This window comes from Crocuta crocuta, unplaced genomic scaffold (assembly GCF_008692635.1).
Source record: "Crocuta crocuta isolate KB4526 unplaced genomic scaffold, BGI_CrCroc_1.0 scaffold167, whole genome shotgun sequence".
NCBI classification, from domain to species: Eukaryota; Metazoa; Chordata; class Mammalia; order Carnivora; family Hyaenidae; genus Crocuta; species Crocuta crocuta.
Window position 1 is genome coordinate 8,299,063 of NW_027532406.1, and position 26,361 is coordinate 8,325,423.

The following is a 26,361-nucleotide window of genomic DNA, read 5'->3' on the forward strand; positions in this document are numbered from 1 at the left end:
AATATAATAATTGGGAACAGAATGCATTATTTTGATGTATATTTTCTTGATTATCTTTTCTTGTATCTGATCTCTTTTCTCTAACCTTAAGGAGTGTTGGGGTACTAGGACATTCAACTAAAGATGAGATTTGCATACCAATTGAGAATTGTTATATTCTAAATTTGCCTTTATTGCATGCATTATAAATCAGGTGGTTGGACTAAAGTATAACCACATAAATACACATGAAATGCTACATGTGAATGAGTTTATACATTGTTATGGATGAAATATTTTCCCTTCTCCACATGAATGTTTATGAATTCCAAACTAAGTTAATTAAGATTAAATTTTGGAGAAAACATGAAAAATGCATTCATTTTAAATCTAAGTTTTTGTGACAAAAATAGGCACATAGACCAATGGAATAGAATAGAGAACTCAGAATTGGACCCACAAATGTATGGCCAACTAATCTTTGACAAAGCAGGAAAGAGTATACAATGGAAAAAGGACAGCCTCTTTAACAGATGGTGCTGGGAGAACTGGACAACAATGCAGAAGAATGAAGCTAGATAATTTTCTCACATTTTCTCACACAATAATAAACTCAAACTGGATAAAGGAACTGAATGTGAGACAGGAAACCATCAAAACCCTAGAAGAGAAAGCAGGAAAAAACCTCCTTGACCACAACTGCAGCAATTTCTTACTTGACACATCCCCAAAGGCAAGGGAATCAAGAGCAAAAATGGACTACTGAGACCTCATCAAGATAAAGAGCTTTTGCGAGGCAATGGAAACAATCAATAAAACTAATAGACAACTGCTGGAATGGGAAAAGATAGTTGCAAATGGCATATCAGATAAAGGGCTAGTATCCAAAATCTATNACCCATCAACTGATGAATGGATCAAGAAGATGTGGCTTATCTATATAATGGAATACTACATGATAATGAGAAAGAACGAAATCTGGCCATGTGTAGCAACATGGATGAACTAGAGGGTGTTATGCTGAGCGAAGTAAGTCAGGCAGAGAAGGATAGATACCATATGTAGATGGATTAGGAGGAATTTAATGGAGGACATAAGGGAGAAGAAAGGGAAAAATAGTTGGGGAGAGGGAAGGAGGCAAACCATGAGAGACTCTTGAATGCTGAGAACAAATTGAGGGGAGAGCCCTCAGTGGGAGAGAGGGGAAAGGGGGGTGATGGGCAAGGGGGAGGGCACTTGTTGGGATGAGCACTGGGTGTTATATGGAAACCAACTTGACAATAAACTATTAAGATAAAAATAAATCTAAGTTTTTGTGATTTTAGTCATATTTACTTCATAATTTATATTAATATGGTATCTAAAACCTACATTTTAAGTTTCAGAATTTAACTCACATATTGTCCCAATTCTCTGAATGTAAGTGGAAGGAGACACTTTATTTTTATTTATTTATTTATTTATTTATTTATTTATTCATTCATTCATTTATTTATTTATTTAAAAAAGAGAGTGCAAGCAGGGGAGAGAGGCAGAAGGAGAGATAGAGAATCTTAAGTAGGCTCCACGCTCAGCATGGAGCTCCATGCAGGACTCCATCCCATGATCCTGTGATCATGACCTGAGCAAAAGTATAAAATCAACCAATTGAGCTCATCTGACTGAGCCACCCAGGCACTTTGGAAGGAGATACTTTAAATAATATCATGAATTCATGTTGAAAATATTTTTGTGTGGATAAACTTGGATGTACTTGAAAAACTTGTTTCTTTTCTGTTTAGGGTTGGGATTAGAGGGGTAGATGGGCAGCTCAGAAAGAGGGGTTTAGGCTGTCAAGAAAGGTGGAGGAATGTATGGTTGGAATATAGTTATCATAATTAATGTTCTACAAGCTGTAATTAGATTAACTCTAGAGTTAGTAAAATAAGATAAAATTTAATATTGTAAAAATATTCAAAGCCACTTAATGACTACCTATAGATTTTTGGCTTACACCAAGAAAATATTTTAAAACAAAAACTGTTGTGAGCTTTATTTTCAACCCTTGTCAGCTTTTTTTGAAAATAAAACTTTATTAGTCTCTTTAAACCAGCACCTGAGGATGTTTCTACTAGTGGAAAATATCTTTAAATATATTCTTTACTTAGTGATCTTTATATCTGAAGAATAGTACATGAAAGGAGTGTGCTCAGTGAGTGTGTATGTATATCTGTAAGGTTCTTTTACAATCAGTTCATAAGTAAGATGCAAATTAAGGAACTGGAAATCTAAAGATGATTCAATGATGGGACAGTGGAAAGTGGTCATGGTGCTAGAAAGAAAAAAGAAACAGCATTTCAAAGTTAAGATTATACCACGATTGCAATAATAATCTAAGATGCTCTCAGAATAGTAACTCTAGTTTACTTCCTTATTTATACAGTTTGCTTCTCTCAAAATAATTTGTGACTTCTTATAACAAGAGACATATGAAATAAAAATGAACAAAATAGGACTACAAAGAGGAAATAAACAATACATAAAAAAGAGAAAGCCAGGATACTCAACAGGAAGGTTTGCCTGGCTACCATGTTACTAAGTATAACCCAACTCAAAGTTCCTGAGTTGAGATGTAAAGGAGATAGGATGTGTTACAGGGCTCTAGATTCATGGAGGAGAAGGTACAACCATTTCTCAGGGGTAATTTTTCCTGGACCTAACTCTAAAATACATTTCTCATGTGTTCTCCTAAAAATCATGTTCAATGAAGTGCCTTGATCAGTTGAGCGTTTGACTCTTTATTTGGGCTCTGATCATGATCTCATGGTCGTGGTATCAAGCCTCATGTCAGGGTGTTCATACTGAGCATCATGGAGCCTGCTTAAGATTCTCTCTCTCTCTCTCTCTCTCCCCCCCCTCGCACCTCTCTCTTCCTCTCTCTCTCTCTCTATATATATATATATATTTCCACAATATAGTTGGTATTTTCCTCAACAGTAGTTCCAATTAAATGTAGAAGCATATCCCCAAAGGCTTTTCATTTTTTTGTATATGGTTTTGTGTTATATGTGGAGGGCAGAGTCTAGTGTATGGGTAGCCATGTTCTATGGCAAAAAATATGAAAGTTTAGGAAAGATAAAATTTATTTCAGGGTTTGGGTTTGGNTTCTCTCCCCCCCCCTCGCACCTCTCTCTTCCTCTCTCTCTCTCTCTCTATATATATATATATATATTTCCACAATATAGTTGGTATTTTCCTCAACAGTAGTTCCAATTAAATGTAGAAGCATATCCCCAAAGGCTTTTCATTTTTTTGTATATGGTTTTGTGTTATATGTGGAGGGCAGAGTCTAGTGTATGGGTAGCCATGTTCTATGGCAAAAAATATGAAAGTTTAGGAAAGATAAAATTTATTTCAGGGTTTGGGTTTGGGGTGAAATTTCAAGGAAAATGTTCATTTCTGCTCTAAAAAATTGAAAAATAGGATGAATTATGTCTTCCTGTTTTGATTCTTAAAGCCAAGAATTCCTTCTATTTGAAGTCCAAATTGGCTTCTATCACCTTTACCTGCTCTGTTTCTCTCCATCTCAGAAAGAAAACAAGCATACTTGATCAAATAAGTGCTAACAAGATTCACTCTATAGTGAATGTACAAATATATTCTGCATCTAATTAAAATTCAGATTTCAGTCTCTAGTTGCATAAACTTGAGGTATGGATCAATTCTATTAGGAGAAAAGATGGAAAATTGAAAGAGAAAATGAGACAAGGGAACAAAGTCAGTTAAAAAACTTTAATTACACCCCAGCTCGAAGATATTAAATAAAAGCCTGGGAAAGAAGAATTTTTTATGGAAAGATATGATTTCAAATCATGTATGAAATAAGATAATTATAAAATATCTATAATGTATTGGAAAAGATAGAAAATGAAGGTATATTATCATACTTACCAGTTATAAATAAATCAGTTGTTCATTATTTTCCATTGAAAGAACAGACTGACAACAACATCTATTCAATGTGTGAATGATTCAGTTAATAGCTTTTCATGCCTCATTTCTGACACTTTTGTGAGGGGGAGATAAAAATACTGAAGTGATTGAAATACTATACTGGAGTGACTTGCATATAATTTATTACTAACTGGTATTCTTATTTTTAAATGACATTTTCTCCCCCAGAATGAAAAAGCTTAAATGCTAGATGCTTCAGGGTTTGCTCTGGTAAGAGCCTTACCATTTGGGAATTTCATAATCACTAACAAGTGAATAGTGTGGATATTGTCTGTATATTAAGAAACTTACAGTGGTATTCTTGAGATTGGTGTGTTGTTTGGGATACTGTGACTCTGGGGAGAGATGGAAATATCCTCTGGTGGATTTCTTTTTATCCTACCCTTCATTACAGTACAGTAACCACATGTAAATGTACTCCAATGGACAACTTGCTACCACAGAGTGGTTTGACAAAAATAATTTTAAGAGATATTTTAATATTTTTTAGCAATTCTCATTAACTAGCTTCTGGATCTTTCATAGAAGACCACACATATAGTCATATAAAACTCTTTGATTATATATAAAAGTCTTTGATTATTCAAGGGATTCATAGAGTTCCTAATATCCAACCATGAGCAAAGAGCTGCTTTTATGAAAATGTCAAAGGATCTTTTTAAAAGGGAAGCTTTGAGCCTTATCTGAATTTTTTTGAGCTCTGTCGCATTCAATTTATTGAGAAAAGGACTTTGGAGCATAGGTTTGGTTGTCAAATCTGGTATGGAGTTAAATACAACCTTATTTATACTTTCTGGTTAGCTAATAGAACTATATAATATGCTATAATTGAACAATTCATATTGAAAACAAATTAATATAAGCTTTTATTCTCCAAGTCTTGTCACACTCCGTCACTATGTCAAGCACATATGTGCATACCATATATCACTCAAATGAGAAGTGGAGAAAGACGAAAGACACAAACATGATGAAGAATAAAATAATCAGAATAATGTACTAACCTCCCTGTGGTTTTATTTAGGTCCCTAACACTAACTGTTGCTTTCTTACTTTTCTATCGAAGTCAACTGTGATATGCCTTTATGGACAGAGAAATTGAATATACATTTTTCACATAATTCAGAGGACTGATAAGTTATGCCAAGTTTTATTTAGAATTATATCATTATTAATTTAATATTAACCTTCTTTAATTTTTAGCCAATTTCTTTCATTTTAAAAATTTTCTTGTTCTTTCTATTTTAGTAAATATTTTCAAGGCAGGAATTTTTCTGGGGTAATGAACTTGTGTGAAATTTAATATGCTATGAGAAATTCAGTAGTGATTATAAAATATAGCCTGTCTCCTAAAGATCACTAGCTCAAACTGTTTAATTATGCAGATGTTTTAATCTATAAATTGTCACAAGTCATTTTGGAAGTACAGGCTTACAAACCTGAAAAGGAATGGTAGGTATCTTCTAAGCCTTGTATTTTAGCTAACATTATACCTGGAGTCTGGAATTACACCCTGAGTCTCCAACCAGCAGATGGAGATCTTATAGTATTTCTCAAGGCCTCTTAGGAGAGTGTCTAGTTATTTGCCATCACTTTTCCATCCTGTTCTTGTTGCACTCAGGAATGTCAGTATCAGTATTTCACACTAGTCCCAACAGTTTTAGGGCCACGTTAATTGAAAAGCACATTTGTTTTCTTTGTAAATCAACTGGAGTTTCCCAGACTAGATTTTGCTGCCTCTTAATGGGAATTAAGGATAGTCATGAAACTTCAGAAACCTAAAGGCTTTTATAACTGTATGGTCACTACAAATTATAGACCCTATATAGGTGACATTTTAAAGATAACATTTAAAGCACTTACATGAAGGACGTTTTAGGTATTTAATGTAATATAAATAGTAGGAGCCTAGTGAATATAATTTCATAGGCTTATTTATCATCATATAGCATGGGCCACACTGTAGAGAACTACCTAGAGTGAAAATTTGTATGTAATTTGTTTTTGAAAAATAATTGTTTGGGTAAAATGTACATTCCATATATTGGGGGTTCCGATGGCCACTTTTGCAATACTGCATACTCTTCATTATCCACAAGAGTATTTAAGGAGAAGAACATTAAGACACAATTCTCTTGGCATTTTTTAAGATAGCATTATTCATAATGAACTCTCTTCATATTAATATCAATATATTCTGAAATTCTAAAGTAAAAATATCATTTTCCTAAGTGGGAAGATCAAAAAGGTATGCCTTGAATTAGTTACTGAATTTACTTTTATTATTTTGGCTCAGCTTACTCCAAGGTGCATTCTTGAGGGCTTAATAAGAAATTGCCCTAGGTACCAAACAAACAATGGAATCCTTTGGGAATAATGGTATTCTTATAAAGAAATGTGTTTGTTGAGGAAAATAAAACATATTTAAGGTAGTTAAGAGTTAATGATGCTGAACAGCTACCAAAGCAACCATGCTTATTGCCATATCAGATGAACTGACCACCTTACTAATATTTTTTCACTTTCTTCAAGAATTATTTGATAGCAGCAGAATAAAATACAAAAGACTCTCTATGTATAACCTAATTCTTATTTGCTTTAACAGCAGTCACATCATAACCAGTACTTGGTGAAAACTTAAATTGTACAGGCAGATATACCTCTTCTACATTTTTTTCACATATTCCTGAGGTGAGAACTGCTATATAGATTTTTTGACACACATAGATTGGATTTGCATGATACATGTTAGAAACAAAACAAAATGAAAAACTTCTGACAATCGTGACATTTATCACTTATTATTTATATTTATTTAATAAAATTGCATATGTCTTGCATATATCAAGGAATGACTCAATTGAGCACTCTTGATTTGAGGATTAGAAGATTGGAGGTGGGGAAATTAAAAATAATCTTTAACATTTATGTATAAAAAAGTTCAAGTCGTTAGCTATCTGAGGAAATTACCAGACTCAGATACTACTGGAGTCATAGATTTCCAGAAGTTAATATACATCTAAAATACCAAACTAGCAGTGGGGAGTGGAACTGTCCTGAAGGGCAGGTGTGTGTTTGTGTGACTGATAATCTTTAGAGTCTCAAATTGCGCTTTTTCTGAGGCCTTATCTGATTTTCTCACAGAAAAATTAATCATTCTCTCCCCTTCAGTCCTACAGCACCATGATCATACTTCGTTTTTGGAAATATCGTATTGAATTACAATCATTTATTCACTTTTAAGCATTTGATCACTTTATTGCCTATCTCAGTCCTTGGCATATTATTAGTAAAGGCTGAATAAATGAATAAATACTTATTTGATTGAATTGAAATAAAAACATCAAAGTATTAGGGATGTAATATAAAATACAATCACTGCACAAAAGAAAAGGCACATTGAATAAATACATGTGAATGAAAATTTGTAGCTATCAAGTGGACACACAGATAGCTGTAAGTGAATAGTCCAAATGACAAACTTTGATAGAAAGAGAACATTTTTCAAACTTATTTGACTGTACCTTAAAAAATAAAAAGCTTTATTGACAATTGTCTATACTTCTAAGGCAGAAATAATTCTGCATACATTGTTAAATTTTGAAGTGTTCCTAAAATATTTTGTAACAAAAAAATATTGAGTAAATGTGAGTCTACTGTCTATTATCAAAGTGATTTTGATCATGCTACTTAGTCATATCTAATTTAGTTTCTTTATTTGTGAAATGTAGCAGTCAAAAAGCATTTTTGTTTTTACTCTTTGGGATAAAAATCCTGGTTAGTATTCACCAATATTAACATAAATACTGAAAATATTGAAAAAAGAAAAAGTCAGTAAATCTGTAGGCCATTTTCTCATCTACCACCAAACAGTAATTTGACTGAGGATGTTACGTTATTAACTTCTAAAAAATTATTTAATTCACATCACTATTTATTTTAAATTAATAGGGTTGAATCAGTTTTCAAAATGTTTTATGAACTTTTTACTAAAACTGACGTAAGACAAAAGATTCATGATTTAACTCCCACCCCAAAAGAAAGGTAAAATACAATGAATGTATAGGAATATACATTGGGTGGCCAAGTCGATTAAGCATTGAATTTGGCTTAGGTCATGATCTCCCAGTTTGTTGAGTTTAAGCCCGCTGTTGAGCTCTGTGCTGACAGTTCAGAGCCCCTCTGAACTGTCTCTCTCTGCCCCTCCCCAATTAGCACTCTGTCTCTCTCTCTCTCACAAATAAATAAACATGGGAAAAAATTTTTTAAAAAGGAATATAAAGAGAAATAAAGTTGAAAAAAAGGTGGGAAATCTTTATGCCCAAATAGAAAGGCTAAAAGATTTGCTCTGGCAAGAGTAAAATTTAGTTCTGCATGTTTAGACAATCAGAACAAAAATTGAGCTTGGTATTTCTCTGCCAGACAAGCATCAATCTAATGAATATTGTTCAAATAATAGACATCCATATATAAAATATAATACTCTTTCTTCACTTTCTACTCTCTTCATTTTGTCCATCAGAATACTGTCAGTCTTAAGTTCTATCTCAGTTTTTACTTTCGCCCAGAGTTATCCCCAACAATTTGGCTTTGATTTCATCCTTTGATTGTTATGTGCTCTTGCAGTTATTCAATTTAGCTTGGAGGTTTGTTTTTTCTTTTTTGTTTGTTTGTTTTGTTTTGTTTTATATTTTTGTTTGCTTCATATGGATGTCTGTTCTCCTTGCTTTAATATATTTAATATTTTCTTTTGTGTCTCTCAAAGATTTTTACCTTCCACTAGACATATATTAGGTATGTAATAAACATCCATTACATAGAAAAATGTCTTCAGTTATAGCTTTAAGTGAATAGACTTTTAAAGTTAAGAGTTGGGCTTATGAATTAGACTTTAAACGGACAGTTGGTAGTGATCACTTTGTCAGTAAACCTATCATCTGGATTTGAATTCTTGTTTCATGGTTTAGTAGCTACATGTTATACAATCACTTTGAACATCATTTTCCGTATCTTCTTAAAGAGGTAATGATAGTACTTACTTCATAAGGTTATTGTTAATCCCATTAACCATAATAATCAGGATTAAATGTATATATATAAAATGTTTAGAAAAGTAAACATTCATTAAGTGTTAGTTATTACCATTTTATCTTAAAGTTCTCAGTATTAAGTCATTCTTTCTGGAACTAATTAAATAGAAATTTCTTCTAGTGGAAATTATAGAGCACAATCAATTGTCTGAGGTCCATCTCAGAAAGCAAAAAGTATATGACAAAGAAAACATGTCATCATTAACGACAATAATATTTATATTCTCAGGTGCAAGAAGGCATGCATTATCTGTAAACTATATCAGATCATCCATTAAGTTAAAAATAAGTGATCTCAAACTACATTTCTGTTTTATATTACATAAAGTGTTTATCCATTAGAAGACTCTTCCAGTCTCATTTGTAGTAGCAAGGTGTCATACTGAGCTCACACATTTTTATCCCATAACTGGAATCAAAGACAAAGAAAAGTCAAGACTACTATCCTAGCCTTATGTTATCCTTCCACAAATGGATGAAATTTAACAAGGATTCATTGTGAAATAGCCATGTCTAAAATGTAATGTTGGTTTAAGGAACTCAAGTTTTAAGTTTGTTAAATAGGAAACTGGCAAGGAGTTTTGAAGGATGTATAATACAGTGAACTTAAGATTCCATCAAATCCCAAGGTAAAAAACTGTTAACATCATGACAATCTCAAGTCTTTCTCCAGATGGAGTTCAGGGTTCAATATTTTTACCTAAATCTATTATACATTTGTGACTAGAGCTGGGATGGGCCATCTAGGCCCTTATCTCAAGGCAATAATTCTTTATTTTATAAATGAATATAAAATAAGACCCATAGATAATGAATATTATAAGGGCCTAGGTAAAAAGCTGCTAGAGAGGATTTTAGAAACTATATTTCCAGCACTCCACTGTGGTGGATCTACCACTGTAATATTGCCTTACAGCAGAGAAGAATGACAGGATTGATCCAATCTTTCAGCACATTTTCATCAGACTGTTGAGGGCATTATATTTATGGATCTGGGATTAAAAGCAAATATATTATTGATGTAAAACAGCAAGAACAGATGGAGTATATCTTAAATACAGTTTATTTCTCAGTAATAGAATTTGACTAGGTATATGTGAATTAATGTAATTACTTATATGGTCAAAGCACCAATTTAGGGGTTATAGTTTTAGGATATTTCAAAATTGATCTTGAAAGAATGTTTGATATTCAGTTTGAATCTTCTATTCTGACTTTTCACTTTCTGGAGAAGTAATAGTGATAGTGCTTTAACTAATTTTTATTCTTAATATTCTTTGTTTTGGTAGAATTAATTCTATTCATCTGTCTCTTATTTGACATGTATTGCCATCACAAATATCTGTTTACTTTTAGTCCATAATGTCCATATTGGGCTTTACTGATGACATTAGACAGCAAAATGTTGTAAATTTTAATTCTTAGTTTTAAAAGTTATCCACAGGTTAATGACAATAAATCACATTTCTTTCACTTACCTTTTGGTATGTGTGCTTTTTTGTCCTCTTCGTTATCTTCCATCAAATCTTCAACCCAGATAGCAGGGTCATCTTTGTTTTTCAAAATCAGAATTACTTTAGATTTTTAGGTAAAAATTTTGTATGGTGCTACTGGTGCCAGAATGAACACATGTAATGATATTAGATTCAGGATGTGAGAGTTTCTTTCTTTCTGGATTTATTGTTTTAAACATATAGCATACTTTTGTCATAGTTATAGTAGTGGTAGATTTTAGTAGAAATGTGGCTTATGGAGTATTTCACTGACTCTTGAATTCCATATGGATTATAAAAGACAATGTTTTGCGTGAATGCTACATGGTCAGGTAGTGTGATAGAGTAAAATGCTAATGTAGTTTCTGAATTTTATTACCTTGGGCTTGTGCAAGTTCAGGGAGAAATAGAAGAGGCTATTAGTCCAATGGTTTAATAAAAAGCTCCTAAAGACAGTAATGGAATTGAGACTATTTAAAAAATCATTTGTTAATAACTGACACTGAGAAAGATTTACCTGAAGATTGAATTTAAAACTAAATGTAATTTATTTGGCTGCCTGCATATAATGATGAAAACATTTGCATTGTTTCACAAGGAAAATTATTTTTTATTTTAACATTATATTCTGTTCTGAATAATAGAACAAGCAGGGTCAACATTATAAAGGTCATCTTCTTGCCTCCTTTCTGTAGTGTTCTCCCATTGCACAAATAATTTGTGTAAATAAAAATTCTCTTTGAAAAATATTCCCACATAAAATCATTCATAGGAAATACCCTGCAACCCAGGCCATGTCATTACAAGTTAACATTTTGTGACTGTAGATTATTGGTGTTTTTCTTAGTGTTGTCATTTGCACATGGTTGCTTTATTGACTATCGAGGTTTTGCTTCAACTGACATCTTTCCTTCCATATTTTTCCAGTTAAAGATTTTATTGTGGATACCCACTTATATTTTTATAATAATTTTATAATATAGCTAGGGAAATTGGAAGTGAAAATACAACATGAATATTTGGGAATATCTTTTGAAGGATTTTTATTTTAAATGTCCACTCCTTTAAGAAAACAATGTATAAAACTTCAAGAAAGTAATGGACATTTCTTTCCTTTATGTTGCTGACTTAGGATATTGAAGGAAATCTCTACACAGTGTGAAATAGTTTAAGCAATTTTTCCTATTTAACAATAGGAAAGTAGGTTCTTTCTCTGCTCTCCTCACATCTCTATTAAAATATATGAGCCAAATTATATTGATTATGTTTTTTTCTCACTTCTGAAAAATGTGCTTATAGGGTGATAGGAGCACATCCCTAGAGTCTGATGAACTGGATTTGATATCTGACTCTCTTGTATGAGCTTTGGTAAATTATTCAATTACCACCATCCTTATTTTTCTTTTCTTTAAAATGGTGGTTATACCTGTTTCCTAAAAAGGTTTGAGAATGAGGTGAGGACGGCACACTCTGGTACATCATAAATCAATTCTTTTCTCTTTCCCCACTTGTAGGTTTTCCACTGTTATATTATTATCCATGGAAACAAGTGATAAGTTTTAGTTAAGTGAATAACTGAGTTGATTTAAGATTGTTTTCAAATATTCCTGTTGAAAGAGCTAATGGGGAACAAAATCTATAAACAATACTATCTGTCAAGAAACAACCTGACCATTTTATATATAGTTGTTCTTTGTTTTGCATACCTTCAGTTAGGAAAAATGTTCAGCCAGACTTAGCAAACTAGGTTCACACTAGCACAAGAAAGCACAAGAATTAGTAATTTTAGACTGCAATAAAAAACAAGTGAATGATTTGGTAAAAATAAATTCATTTGAACAGTATTTAGCATGCATCAGAAATTAGCTCCAGAGATTCTGATTCAGCAAATTTAGGATGGACCCAAAGGATTTGCTCTTTTTTTTTCTTTAAAAAATTTTTAAAGTAGCCTCCATGCCAAGTGTGGGGCTTGATCTTACAACCATGAGATTAGGAGTTGCTTGTTCTGCTGACTGAGCCAGCAGATGCCCAAGGATTTTTTCTTAATGGTAACTTTGAGGATGTACTACATGGCAAAAGTTTAAACCAGTAAATAGAAAAAAAAACCTGTCAACTTTATCCATCCATATTGTCTTAATACTATTTTTTTCACACTAATCTATATAAATTCAATAAGTGAAATTGACTGAAAATGATCATGCTTCTGTGTCTATAGACTTGCTCAAAAGCTAGAGTCAGTCCTTTATTTTATACAGCGTGAGGCAAAGACTGCATCATAGAACCTTCAAGGCCATGCAGTACAAGTGTGCTGCATTATATAACACAAGATATATTGAAATCAACTTACAAAAGATAAATTAGTGGGTGATGTTTCAGATTAGAAACCAAATAGGGTTTACTTTAGGTATCCTTTATCACAAGGTCCCTTGATGCATTTGAAATATTATTTGATTTATACAAAACTAATTTTCACTTAGCTTTTCAGTAAGACATACATATAAAACAAAACCTATAAATGTTCGGGAAAGAAGAGGAAGAAACTGAAGAGTTTTCTGAGTCCTAGATGGCCAAAGCACTCGCTGTGTTGCTTTAAGGTCACTGTTCTTAAGAGAAAAGTAAATAATCAACTGTGAACTTTTTAAAACATGAATTTTACCCTAAATTCAAAAATATTAAATATAAGCAGCCTCCTCTCTCTCATTGAAATCATAATGCAAGGCATGAGAGAACTTTGAAAATAACCCATCACTACTTGGGTATGGTTAAATGTTTCTTCCCCATTATAGTTGATAGTAAAATGAAGCACGATTGCTGATTGTCAATCTACTCTACCCTTGTGGTAGAGTCAGAGTTTTGAAAGCATGGATCCTGGATCCTCCTTGGTAACTCTCTAGTTAGGGACAGTGGTAGTGTGTTGAGGTCATAACAGTAGTTGGAAGCTCTTATTGAAAGACAAGTGTCATCTGTGTTCCTAACTGCATAGCCAACTCATCTAGACTTTTGGACTTTTTATGTGTTACAAGGTCATTAAACTATTACCCAGGAAGTTAAACCATTAAGAGGTATGTCAATGTAAGATGTTACTGTTTTTGCTGTAAAGAGTTTTCACTGTTTTTCCTGAGGCCAAATATCTGCCAGTCCTACATCTTCTCCCTTCCTGTACCTCCATTCACCCAGCACATCTGATTTTATTTCCTCAAGCATACTAATAGTTCACATCAGTTATCTATTTTCATGCTTTCCGTTTCTTTACTTATTTTAAATGTTTAGGTTGAGAGATGATATGTCTCCTAGCCAGGAGCAGACATAACCAAATAAGGTCTTCACTCCCATATACAGTGGTTTTATTTTAAAAAGTATTTTTGCAAAGAGATATTGCTGTTTCCAAGGAGTGTGTGGAGTCTGAAATGATTTCAGATACAGTTGTGTAATTTGTCTTGAATGTGTAATTTTTCGTTCCTTCTAAAAATATAATTTATATTAAAATCTGTATGGTTTAATGGTTTTCTGAAACATTCAGAAGGGAATAAGGATAGAGACTTGATAAAAATGAGCAGATCAATAAAATATTGCTTGTTAGCATATGTTTTGACATCTATACATCAGTTTGGGCAAAATACATTTCATTTTTATTAGGAGAATAGAGAAAATTATTCTCTATTAAGAAAGGTTTAAAAACACAATTAAAGAAGTACTCTTGCTAAGATTTAAAAAAGGAAAAAAAGAAAAATATATAAAAGTCTTCCCAATTAGCTTTGAATTGAGTATGTGTTCACTTGAACATGTGTTGAACCTCGCACTATGGATCTATTTTATAACCCACGCAATCTCAATTTAGATGGTCTTTGAGTTCTTTCCTTGTAGTTCTTGATTTTATGTCCATATCTTGGGCCTACATATATCCACTTCCTGGAAGCAACTCATCTGCACATTTACAAATGATATAATATGTGAAGAAATCTATGACTTGCTTTACTTTTTGAACAAAGAGTTTTAATATGAGAGTCCAGAGTAGCACACAGAAAGAGTTCATTTAGCTCATATATTATACAGATAGAAGAACTGAGTTAAATTTTAGAGATTAAACAACATGACAAACATCTTTTTTTCATTCTGTTCACTATCTCTGGAAATTCTCTGGCTCTGATCAGAGAGAAGGCTTTTAGTTTAGTTGAAAGGCTAACAGGCTATGAATTTTGAGAATGGTTCAATTCCACCAATTATTAGCCTTGCGTTCTTGGGTAGGTCTCAAGTTCTTTGAGAATAATGTGTCTTCATGGGGTGGTTATGAAGACAAAATGCAATAATTTATATAAAATGTGGTTTACAAACCTCAAAACATTGCATCAATTTATTGTTTGCTGCAGCTACTGTGGTTTTTGTAACCATGCTGGGTCAAACTGCATTTTTCAACTCCAAACAAACATTAACATTTCTGTTGTTTAAATGAGTGAGCAACAGGGAGAGAGGGAGACCTGGGGACAAGGTGGTTAGAAACAGGAAATAGGAAATTATTGAATACTGAAAAAGATAGGTTGTAATTAAGGATTTTAGACACAAATATATAAATTCCAAATGTATGATAAAGATTCTAGACATAGTTTCCTCTAAGTTTTCACTCCCTTTTCCACCCACCCCCCATGGCCCTGAACATGGCAGAATAAAAATTATGTGAACAAAAACCCAGCATCTTCTTTTTTTTCTTGTAAAAGATCCCTTGGGTTTAATTTAAAATATGAGAAATCTAAAAATTCTTAGTTTATTTGGCTCTTACTGTATTAAGTCCTCGGATGCACAGAGCTGTGGTTCCAAGATGACTGCTTCTATTTATAGTTGTTTACTTTAAATGAATTTAAAATGTTTAAGAAATGTTTCCTTCAGGAAGCCAAGGGCATATATTTGTGAGGCTCCCTAGAACCTTATATTTCTAAAAATTATTTATCAATTTGAAAATGTATGGAAATAGATATAAAATGCTTTTTTATGCCAATTAATAGATGTTTGAATCTTTGGAAGGACAGATTCTGACAAAAAAAAAAAAGATTGCAAATGACATTTTGGTTTACATAATAAATAAAATTTTGCATCCACTTTCAGACCCACAAGAATAGATTTATAATTATTCCTCTATAAATTTGCTAACTGTGCAAAACAAAATTTCAGTATAGAGGATTAAGAATACTGAGAATAATATATTGCAAAGACACTAGAAATTGGAAAAAATAAAGATTAAAATTAGATGTACAATGACAAAAATTTTGAATAGCAAATAATTTATGCAAAATATGTGACAAAAATCTGGAATGATAAATAGTTGATAGAAGTACTGAGACATTTAGTTTCACTTAAATTAGTAAGAGTGTTTGCTTCTTCCAACGTTTTGGGTTATTATTTTTTCTGTGGCTATATTTTCAACAGAAATTTGCTGTACATTTTTAAAGTTTATTCTTCTTTAAGCTGTTCTTAATTTTGCCATGGTAAATCTGTGAAAAACTAGACTTTTGTAGGTATAATTCCTTTGGAAGAAGTAAGAAATTAAAAATTTGATACTGGTTTTAACAAATTCTTTTCTTCATTGTTTTTGATTGTGTTTGACCCCTGTTGGATTGACATTTGCTCAACCTATTTTTGATGTTATGAATACAAAATGACAACATAAAAAAGCATCTCTCCTAGTGCAATAACCATTGAAATTTGTAGTTTTATATTAAAAACACACAAAAGAATGTGTGAATATCCTAGATAAAATAACAGTTTCAAACAATAACCTGTGTCAAACAAACAACAGAAACAAGTTGATTATTTCAGCCTCTGAAAAGTTAGGTTTTCATAATTTCACTTAAATTAACTTTATAATAAAATTACATAATCAATATATGATCTGGGTTGGCTTCAAATTACTCTGGGTTATTTTTCAGATAGTTTAGGGGCAAATATCATTATGGATAGCAATATCAACAATTTAGAATACATTAAAGATGTTTACAGTTTACTTGAGTTATAAAGTTCTCCACCATGGTTCCTATCTATACTGAATGAGCTATCAATGTTTAGAGTTCTTCCCCAGGAGAGAATTGATGTAGCACACAAAGTGAAAAATTTCACATATTTCCTTTGAGATGTTCCCAAAATATAGCCTCCCAGTTCTAAATGAAAAATTGTCTTAAAAACCAGGCACATTTTGCACTGACTGGTGGTTATTTTTAGGTAAACCACTTTGGGTTAATTAGAAGAAAATTTACTACTGTACAATTATTATGTTGTATCCTTCCCACCTTGGCCTGAAAATAATGAGATGTAACAAGTTTTTCTTTGTCACTGGCAGCTGCACCTTTAAAGTGTATCAAAGTCTGTTGCTGTGGTTACAGCCTTTGTTTCCAGTGATGTTTTGTCCATGCTTCCCCCTACCCTTAACAATGGGTTACTCAAAAGAGTGAAATAATGAGTCAATTCATTTAGAAATATGTTGTTAAAATATCCCTCTTTATCTTTATATGTCACTGCTTAGAAACTAGGCTGTAATTCAAGGCAACAGTTAAGTCTGAGAAGAAGTGTTAAAAAAAATCTTTGATTTTTTTTTTCATTTATAAGAAAAACCTGCCTATGTAATTGAAGAAGCTCTTACAAGTCTCAACAATTAAATCCTTTTTGGTTAATGTATTATTTCTGGAACAAGTAGATAAAATTCTACGCAGTAAGCATGATAAAAATCGTGCATATTTCGCACAGCACAGAATTTTAGAGTCAAGGTTTCTGGGCACAAAAGCAGTAACAAAACAGTCCCTACAAAACTGAGTAACTCTGAATAACACAAGAAATAAATTTTTGTTAATTTAAAATTTTAGAAACTGAAATGTGTAAAGTTTGTAAAGTAAAATGTAATTAAATTATGGTACTGTACATACCAGTTGTTTCTATAATTGAAACTTTACAATATGAAAAATACATTAGCTCTGTACAGTTTTTACAGGTAGGTAGGATGAGTTTTGAAAAAAAAAGATTCTTTTTCTTTTTTCAGGGTCATACTCTGTTTAAGTCAAAAAAATACTGCACAACTTAGCTAATTACAAAGTGTAGACTTGAAACAATTCATGTCTTCTTTATTTCATGAATAAATCTTGGATATTTTGTTTAACAGGGGATTTTTGTTTTGTTTTGAGAGTCCACAAAGAACAAATCTTCCTCATTTTTGTCCTTGAGGTTACAAAGTTTGGTGGCAACCCTTGGCTACCGATTAGCTCAGTTAAGTCAGCTGCTGTTTATGGTCACTGATTTGGCCAGCTGTTGTGATTGTGCTCAGGTCCAGCTCAGTCTCTAGGTGTGTTTCCATCGTATCTTCCTGTGCATTCGTTTCAAAGGACTTATGAGAGAGAAGTTCGTGATGCACCCCACAGTAACTTATTGTGGGCTGGTCGTATGCCAGAAAGGTTGACACATTCATTGATAAAGGTATCTGGGGAAAAAATGACATGAGAAAAGTCAGTTATAAAACGACAAACCACTTTGGGGGCAAGATTTCATGACTATGAAGTACTGATCTGACTAAGCGCTATGGTTGTATCTGTGGCTCAAGTGTCCCCACACTATCCTAATGATGTCCCTCATTCTTATACTAGAAGGCACAATGCAACAGCTTTAAAGCTGGAGATGGAGCTGCTCAATTCTTAACTCATGTTATCAGATAAATAGTCATATAAGTGGTTCTGAAAATGCTACAAGCTTTATTGAAGAAGTCAGAAAATGCTTTTCCTCACTGGGGTAAAATTGTGGTTTTAGAACTAAGGAAAGTATTATTTGGTTATGTCTGGTATTGGAAGAAACTAGAACGGTGGTTCTCAAACTTTATCATGCATAAAAATTACCTCCCCCTTCTTCACCTCCAACCTCCCCTCTCCTGAGTTTCTGATTCAGTAGTTCTGGGGTAATGCCTGGAATTTGCATTTCTTACAGTTTCTCCCATTTGATGCTGCTGCTGTTAATCTATACACCATACTTTGAGAACCATTGCAGGAAGAGAATTCTCTAGACAAGTCATTCTGGATCTTCTTACTCAGTAATTTCTTGATATCTATTCTACTATGAAAAAATTTTAAAACATAAATGTCTGTAGTTTGGTCCATATATCTAAAATTTTGGCTTAGGGAACTTCTAGGAAGACTCTGGCTCCTATGAATGTCTAAAAAACAGCAAAGGATGGTGCTAGTTTGAAGGAAATCAGTGATAAAAAGAAGGAAGGGACTCCCTTGCAAATTGTAGTTTAATGAAAGAAAGCAAGTTGGAAAGATCTGTGAAAAAAGCAAGAGTGACCAATGTGAGTGGAAGGGAAACATACACATTACACTGGAAGGGTAGTCTGAAATGTGATTAGATTAGCAAAATCTAGAGATTATTTCCATTTTATTCAATGAAATAAAAACTTGTTCTATTTTTTAAAAAACTTGATCTAAAAAGTAGGCAGACTTGAAGAAGATTCGGCCCCAATCTCTGTTTAATATTTCAATTACTAATTCATGTTGTTGAATTGCCATGGATGAAAACTTCTACCATTCTTGTTTGGTGAATGTATCAAATATAGTTCTGTTTGAGCATATCAGACTGAGTTCCTTTCTGATCTCAGCTGAGATTAGAGCCTAAAGCTAAGAAAAATAGAATGTCTAGGATTTGTTCTTTTGTTAACTCCTTCTTTATCCTTTTCTCCATGGATAAGATAGTTTTCTTTACATCCCAATCCTTCTATCCATATTTATTTTTCCTTCAGTAAAAATTGGTTGAGCAGATATTTTCTTGTATCTTCTTCAGGATTTAGTCCTTGGAGATAGAAATGTAATCCAATTCATCCAATTAAATTCCTCAGTAACTGTTCTTATTTATGCAGACTTTAAAAATAATTAAAGCATGCAGTTGTCTGATATATGAATAAAAGACTTTAAACATACACTTTAAAAAATGGTCAAAATGATTGGAAAGACCATAAAGAAAATGATAGGATGCTTCCAAAGATACTTATTTAAAATAAGAATTCCTATTGTTACTGATGAACTACTCAGATAATTAAAATATATTACTATGCAAAAGTAATTGTATAACATGAATAGATTTGAGTTATAGGAGAGAACAAAAATAGAACTGTTATTGGGTACATGAGTTTTACATTAGCCTCTGGGAAATCAATGCTCTGTAATGTGTTATGGGTCATATAGCTGTATGATTTTATATAGTTGTTCTTATTTGTCATGGAAACTTCTGCTTCCTGGCTTACTTGGAATTAACTCTACTGTGAATAATTTGTAATTTCTTTGGTGACGATTTATGAAAAATAATAAACCATGACACATTTATTGTGTGTGTATACGTGAACACACCGACAATTTCTTGCTTGGTTTAAAATCTACAGGTTGCTTATATATAGAGTGCAAGTCCTAATTTGTACTGTTATCAGTTAGGTCTCATTATTCATTTAAAAATCCCACATATTTTCTTTACAGAGTTTCTTATTTTTGGATATGTCTTATTTTGAAATACCTAACCCCACGTTCTACTTCTTCAATAGCAAGTCCTAGTTTTCACATTTTAATATTTTTGAAATTGGAATGGTACTTACAATCAATGTGAATGTTTAACATGCATTTTCTTCTGTGCAATTGTAGGTGATTCTTAACAACCTCTTATTATCAAGAAAATAACTAGTAAGGTGTACCAGTAAGAATTTAGCAACTAACCATATCTGAATATAGCATCACAGTAAATTTTCCAAGCTTGACTTAAATGATTTTGAAAGTCTAACAGTTAGCATTGGATATATTCACATGTACATTTATTGGACTACATACATATATTTATGTACATACATATGCAGTATATAACCGTATATATAAATACACACACACATATATAATATTGTGGTCAATTACATATGATTTCAAAATCATTTAGCTCAGGTATGAAAAATACAAACTTTGGGATACATCAGTTTTGGACAACTATTTCATATTTGCTACTTATATAAGATATGTATATAGATATACTACATATAATATAAATAATATATATATTTATTTAAAGAAGTGTTTTGACTTTTTTCAAACTGCAGTTGCTAATGACTTTATTCTTGTCACTTGGTGTGTCTACTTTCTGTTCATGTATATAAGCTGATTTCCAAGACTATCCTTGGGTTTTGCTAGGATATGTGCAATTTGATGTGTGTTTGGGGATTGGTTAACAACATTTGTTTCAGTCCCTCCAAACATGAGCTTTGTGTATAGGCTGGTAGTTTTACTTACAGTCAAAGTACAAAAATATGTCTTTGGTATTATTTGAGTAATAGTAAGAAACAATGGAAAATATCTTCCCTACTGGCATAGGTAGGGATTCCCATCTTGAAAATTTTATAATTGATTATTATTTTGGTGTCTAAGTATTGAGGCAGTTGATGAAATTGAAGTGTTATGAGATGAGAAATAGTGTGAGCAATTATCATCATCACTGCAACTTGGTTTCCTGGGAGAGTGTCAAAGTTGTCTTAGATGTTACCTCAATTCCTACCTTAATTTCTTTAGAATTTCTGTAGTGGTTTCTCTGTCTAGCTACCTGAGCAGCTGTGGCCATTTGTTCCACCTCTTGGTCAACAACTGCCTGGACATGTCTCTAACATCTTCCTCATTGTCATCATTATCATTCATTGAGCATTTACTGCATGCTAGGTACCATACTACATGCTGGACTAGGGTCGTCTTATTTAAGTTTCCCAAAGGGTGCTGTGAGGTAAATGTAACTTTCCCTATTTTACAGTTGAGAAAATGAAGATAGTTTATATGGTTTGTCTAAAATCTTTTACCTGCTGAATTGCAGAATAGCTGCCTGACTTTTTAATCACTACACTTTACTGCTTATTTATCACTTTATCTAACTTGCATTGTCTTTGAGGCCTAGAGAAGTAAACACAATGTTATGTGCCTGATACTGCTTAGACACCAATTCTTCACATTTGAATCTTATTTTCAGTAGGGTGAACACTGATTTCCTGCGCTACACCATAGCCTTATGATACTGCTTTGCACATTGGGTCCTCAGGAAATAAATAGTTTATCAGGGATCTATGACATGAGTAGGTGGTAACAGCTCAAAATCAGAGCTATCTGCTCTTACTAAGCTCATATTGATTAATTCAAAGTGTAAGGAGAAGGTCTAATTTGGGGAACATTCCGGACTAGGACAGGAACTTTACATAACTTTACATTAGGGAGACCTTTAGGGATTTTGAAGCTAAATTTCTGTGTTGACTTGGAAATTGGAGGAAATTTTTTCAATTAAGTGATGTTAAGCTTTTCTTTTCACCAAAAGATGCAAAAAGTTAGGAACCTCAATCAATCTGTAGCTTGATTATTTTGTTTTCTAATATATAATAGTTGCCTTATTTCTTTATGTATGTAAAAATGGTTATCAGTAGGTGCTGGGTGAAAGCAGAAGTGGGGAAGTGAGACACAAACATGAATAAGACATTATTTCTGCTCTTTGGGAAAATCATAGACTAGTAAGGGATATAGATAAAATAATGCAAGAGAGTGAAGGAACACAATGGATAGGGTAAACTGGGAGACAAGTTATTGTGTGTTATGTATAAGGACATATATATATGTATATTCATATGTGTATACATACTGTGCTCTGATATGCAGATTCTACTAATTATATCATTCATCCTTTGTGGGTACATAACAAACCAGCCATCTTTCTTGTTTGGAAATAATGTTATTTTCTAGATTTATTGGCAAGAGCCAATTTTGCTGAGAAGTGATTTACTATTTACTTTTATAGACTATCCCACAGAGATAGTATATTTTGCTTTGAAGCTGATTTATCTGTTTGAAGAAAAATCTATCTCTTGGAACTCTTTAGCATTCTAGTGGTTAATTTATGTAAGTACAACAGAGTGTTGGATCATTAATTTTAATTATTTTGATTCTAGTAGTAATTTATTTTTAAAAATTTTCAGGAAGAACTTAATTAAGAACTTGAATTTATAATATGCCACCTTTAAACTTAAAAAACCCTAACTTTTAAAATACTTTTAAATTATTACATGTAATCCAGACTTTGATACTCAATTTTGGTATTTTGAAGAGCTAAGTTGCCAACTAAAGTAACAATAGCTATCCTGAGATCAAATGTATAAGATAATAAGGCAATCAATATGATTTTGAAAAATTTCCAGTGTCTGAAACTTAAAAATAATGTGAAATAAAATATTACACACAGGAGGATAATAATTCTTCTAGTGTCTTTTGTGTCAAAAATATATTATAGTGAACTCCTACAGAATGAAATTATAAAGTGAAAAGAAATCGAGTTTCATTTAAAAGGTTTTAATTCTCCTTGCACCAAAATGTATTTGGAGTAAAAAGAAACAAATTCTGAATGTTATGTGTGTCTAGCAAATTTGTAATTTTAGTAGTGTCCCCTCTCCATCTAAGTAATGGGAAAATCTTATAAAATGCAAGCCCTTTGTCTAATTTCTAAAAATATATAAATATTTAAATGATGTTTCCATTTGTGAATGTATATTGTCTTCACAAAACAATTTGTTTCTATTCCAGATTTGCAATGAGAAATAAATGGGAGGAGTTGGCTACATATGCATTGGTTTTCATAAATTCACATGCTGGTCTCTGGTAAAGCAAATAGAAGTATTCGTTCATTAATTTATTCACTTCAACAAAGGTTTGCTGAGTGCCTTCTCTGGGCATGGTGCTGTGTGTTGGATGCTGCAGATAAACCAAGTGCTTGTCCTTAAAGCTTCCAGCTGGAACATAAACCATTCTAACATGCTTAGAAAGTGGAAGAGAGAGGACTTCATACAGGAAGAGAGTTTCTCTTTTCCCCAACTGACATTTCTGTCGTATTCATTCATTCTTGTTCTTGCTCTCTCTTCCTTGAATTATCAGGGAACTGCCTCAATACTTTTATGGTATGTATATTTTGAAGTTCTGTCTTCTGTGATCCTTATTTGTACATGTGTTTTATATTATGTTAGACCATAATCTTCTTGAACATAAAAATCTATGACTAACCACATTTCTTTATGGCTTATGTCATTTCACATGGCCCCTTAAACATAGTAAATACTAAATATGTATTCACTGATTCAATGAACACAGGAATGAATGAAGTAGTAGAGTAAAGAGTATTTAGTATAGCGTGGGAAGAAGTTAAAAACCATCCCAACATGACTGGGCTTTATGGGAACTACATGGCTGAAAAAAATCTGCTACAGTCTAATGATGTTAAGACCAGGCTATTATGATTCTAGGATAGAGGTAGAGGGTTACAATGAATTTCCAAAAATCTACACTAATGATGAAGCACATAGTGCTGTGTTACAATGTTTGTGATCCTTCTTTACATTTTATTTTATGTTAATTATTTAAACTTTTTATTATTAATCTAACTTTAAAACATTAATATATTACATTTTATTATGTGAGGCATTACTTATAAGTTTGAAATGTACAAAATTTTTAAAAACAGTATTACAAATAAAATATTCCTAATTTGGTGATTTTCCTCCTATAAATTTCAGAATGTCTTATCTGTGCTTTGTCCTTTAATATCTTCCACGCTTGCATTTTTTAGAGTCTTCAGTGCTCCCTAGAAACACAACCTGTGATCTCTAAGAGTTTGGTTCACCTGCTGGATTAGCTCTCCTCATAATGGACTCTGCTCAGGATCCTTCTGTGTTAACCTCTGTTTTGGTTTTGTAGTGCCAGTAGAAAGTGATGTTTCTCTTTTACTGAGGCAAAGCAAAATGCCCCAAACTGTGTTCATTTACATGCAAATCTTTCTGCACAGTCCAATGCCTGCTAAATTGGCACAGTTGTCAGGTACATTGATGGGACCCAAATTGAGACTATAACTCAAAGGCTCCACTGATCTTGATGCTGTGTTTCCAAATTTGTTTCTTCATACTGTTGTGCATTGAGGTATAGTTTGCTAATCAGTTTAAAAACAATCTCCTTCTTTTTCTTTTTTTCTCCCTGGAAATGGTAGTTGTAGTAGTCAACTTAAGGATCTTATAATGATGATACAGCAGTTGATGTTTTTAATGTAGATTTGTATAAATCTGTGAATGAATAAAAATCACCAATTGCATTCAACACATCAAAAACAAACAAATTTCAGTGTTTGGTACTGCTACAGAAGTTCCGGGTGTGAGACCTCTCTGTATCTGTGACTGACAGGAAATTTTAGTCTCATTGTGGGGTACTGTGCAGGATTTCCCTCAACACTGGCATTTATATTTGGTTTTCTGTCATGATTTCTGATACCCTACTTGCTTTTCAACTGGATTTTTACTCCCATTAGCTTATTGGAGTTTTGACCTTCTTCATAAATAGGCTGTCCATTTCTGACATGCCTCATCTTGAGAACTTATCCTACATTGGCCAGGACTTGGATATCCAGACTTTCTTTGGGGTTCTCATTTTCTATCAAAGACCTAGAGGGCAGTACCTCAGGATTCCCTGAATCCTAGTATTATTTTTCCAAGCAGGCTTTCAAATGATATAATTATTTACTGGTTAGAAAAGAGTTTCTCTTCAACTTTATTTTTACATTAGTTCATATTTTTTGGTTGAGATTATCTCCAAACTAAATGAGATGATATTCTATATACATATGTTGAGTTGCATAAAAATCTTACACTTGGTGATTTAGTTCAAATAATACTTCCTTTTTGAAAACACCTCAGATAATTTGATTCTGTAGTGATCAGCCCCTGCTATGAATTTCTTCAGAATTTAAATATATATAAGTATCAAAATATAACATTTCTTTCATTCATCCATCTATTCATACATTCATCATTTAGTATTCTTGGGATACTGCATGAACAAAATCAATTCCTTTGAACACTCAAGCAGTTATACAATACTGTTTTTCCTGGGTGAGTGGAAGTGTGTGTAGGTTATGAGAGTAGAGAGTGGAGAGAAAGATTTGCCTTTTCTGTGAGCCTTTATATAGGTAACAACATAATGTTTGAGCTGGCCAGCTTAGTCTTATTTATATATAATATTGCTATTATTTCATTTATGTTAACATTATCTAGCTACATAGACTATACATTTTGTAGACAATATAGATTTTTTAGAGTTGTGAAGGCTTTTGTATTAGTAAAATTTTGAAAATTCTTGTTAGTAGAAAGACTGGCAGTGAACAGAACTACTCACAAGCATTTATATACTTCTGTTTGTAATGAAGATATAAGATCCTCAGATAAGGATGAGCTAATAGATGTAGTTACTCTAATTTATTATAAATAATTCATTGATATAATTTAATAATTATCAGTATAATATTAATAATTAATTTATTATTTCAAATTTTTATGTGACACAAAGATTATAAAGTTTAAAAAATAGGTCCTGAAAATACAGCTTTTATTCTAGCACTTATAAACTGTCATATTCTAAGTTCATTTTCTGTCACTTTACTTCATAGACTGTAGTATGTCTGTCTTTTCTTAATAATAACGAACAAGCTAAATGGTTGTATCTTTGATAAGGGTTATGTGATCGGCTACATATACATGCAGATAGTCTTTTTCAACTATGGCTTTGATCAAACTAATTAAATATAAAGTACATAAAGGAAAAATGTGAAGTGTTATCTAATGGTCCACCTTATTTCATTAACAATATAGTGATTTGGTTTCAACTCTAGGTTCAAAGTAGATATCAAGTGCAGTTTAAAAATCAGAGTGTTTTAGGCCATATATAGCTTTTAAAACTCAAGCCTGAGTTTGCATAACAAAC

General features: G+C 32.4%; 2 protein-coding genes across 2 annotated transcripts in view; one reads left to right on the top strand and one right to left on the bottom strand.

Moving 5' to 3' along the window:
• Positions 1-26,361, top strand: part of CTNNA3 (catenin alpha 3) — a 1,601,461-nt gene that overhangs the window by 464,511 nt on the left and 1,110,589 nt on the right. The window lies entirely within an intron of this gene.
• Positions 17,512-26,361, bottom strand: part of LRRTM3 (leucine rich repeat transmembrane neuronal 3) — a 158,937-nt gene continuing 150,087 nt past the window's right edge. Inside the window, exon 3 of the mRNA XM_077778485.1 lies at positions 17,512-18,008. Within this exon, the coding sequence (XP_077634611.1) occupies positions 17,799-18,008 (210 nt within the window). The 3' untranslated portion in view covers positions 17,512-17,798. The remainder of the gene's footprint in view (positions 18,009-26,361) is intronic.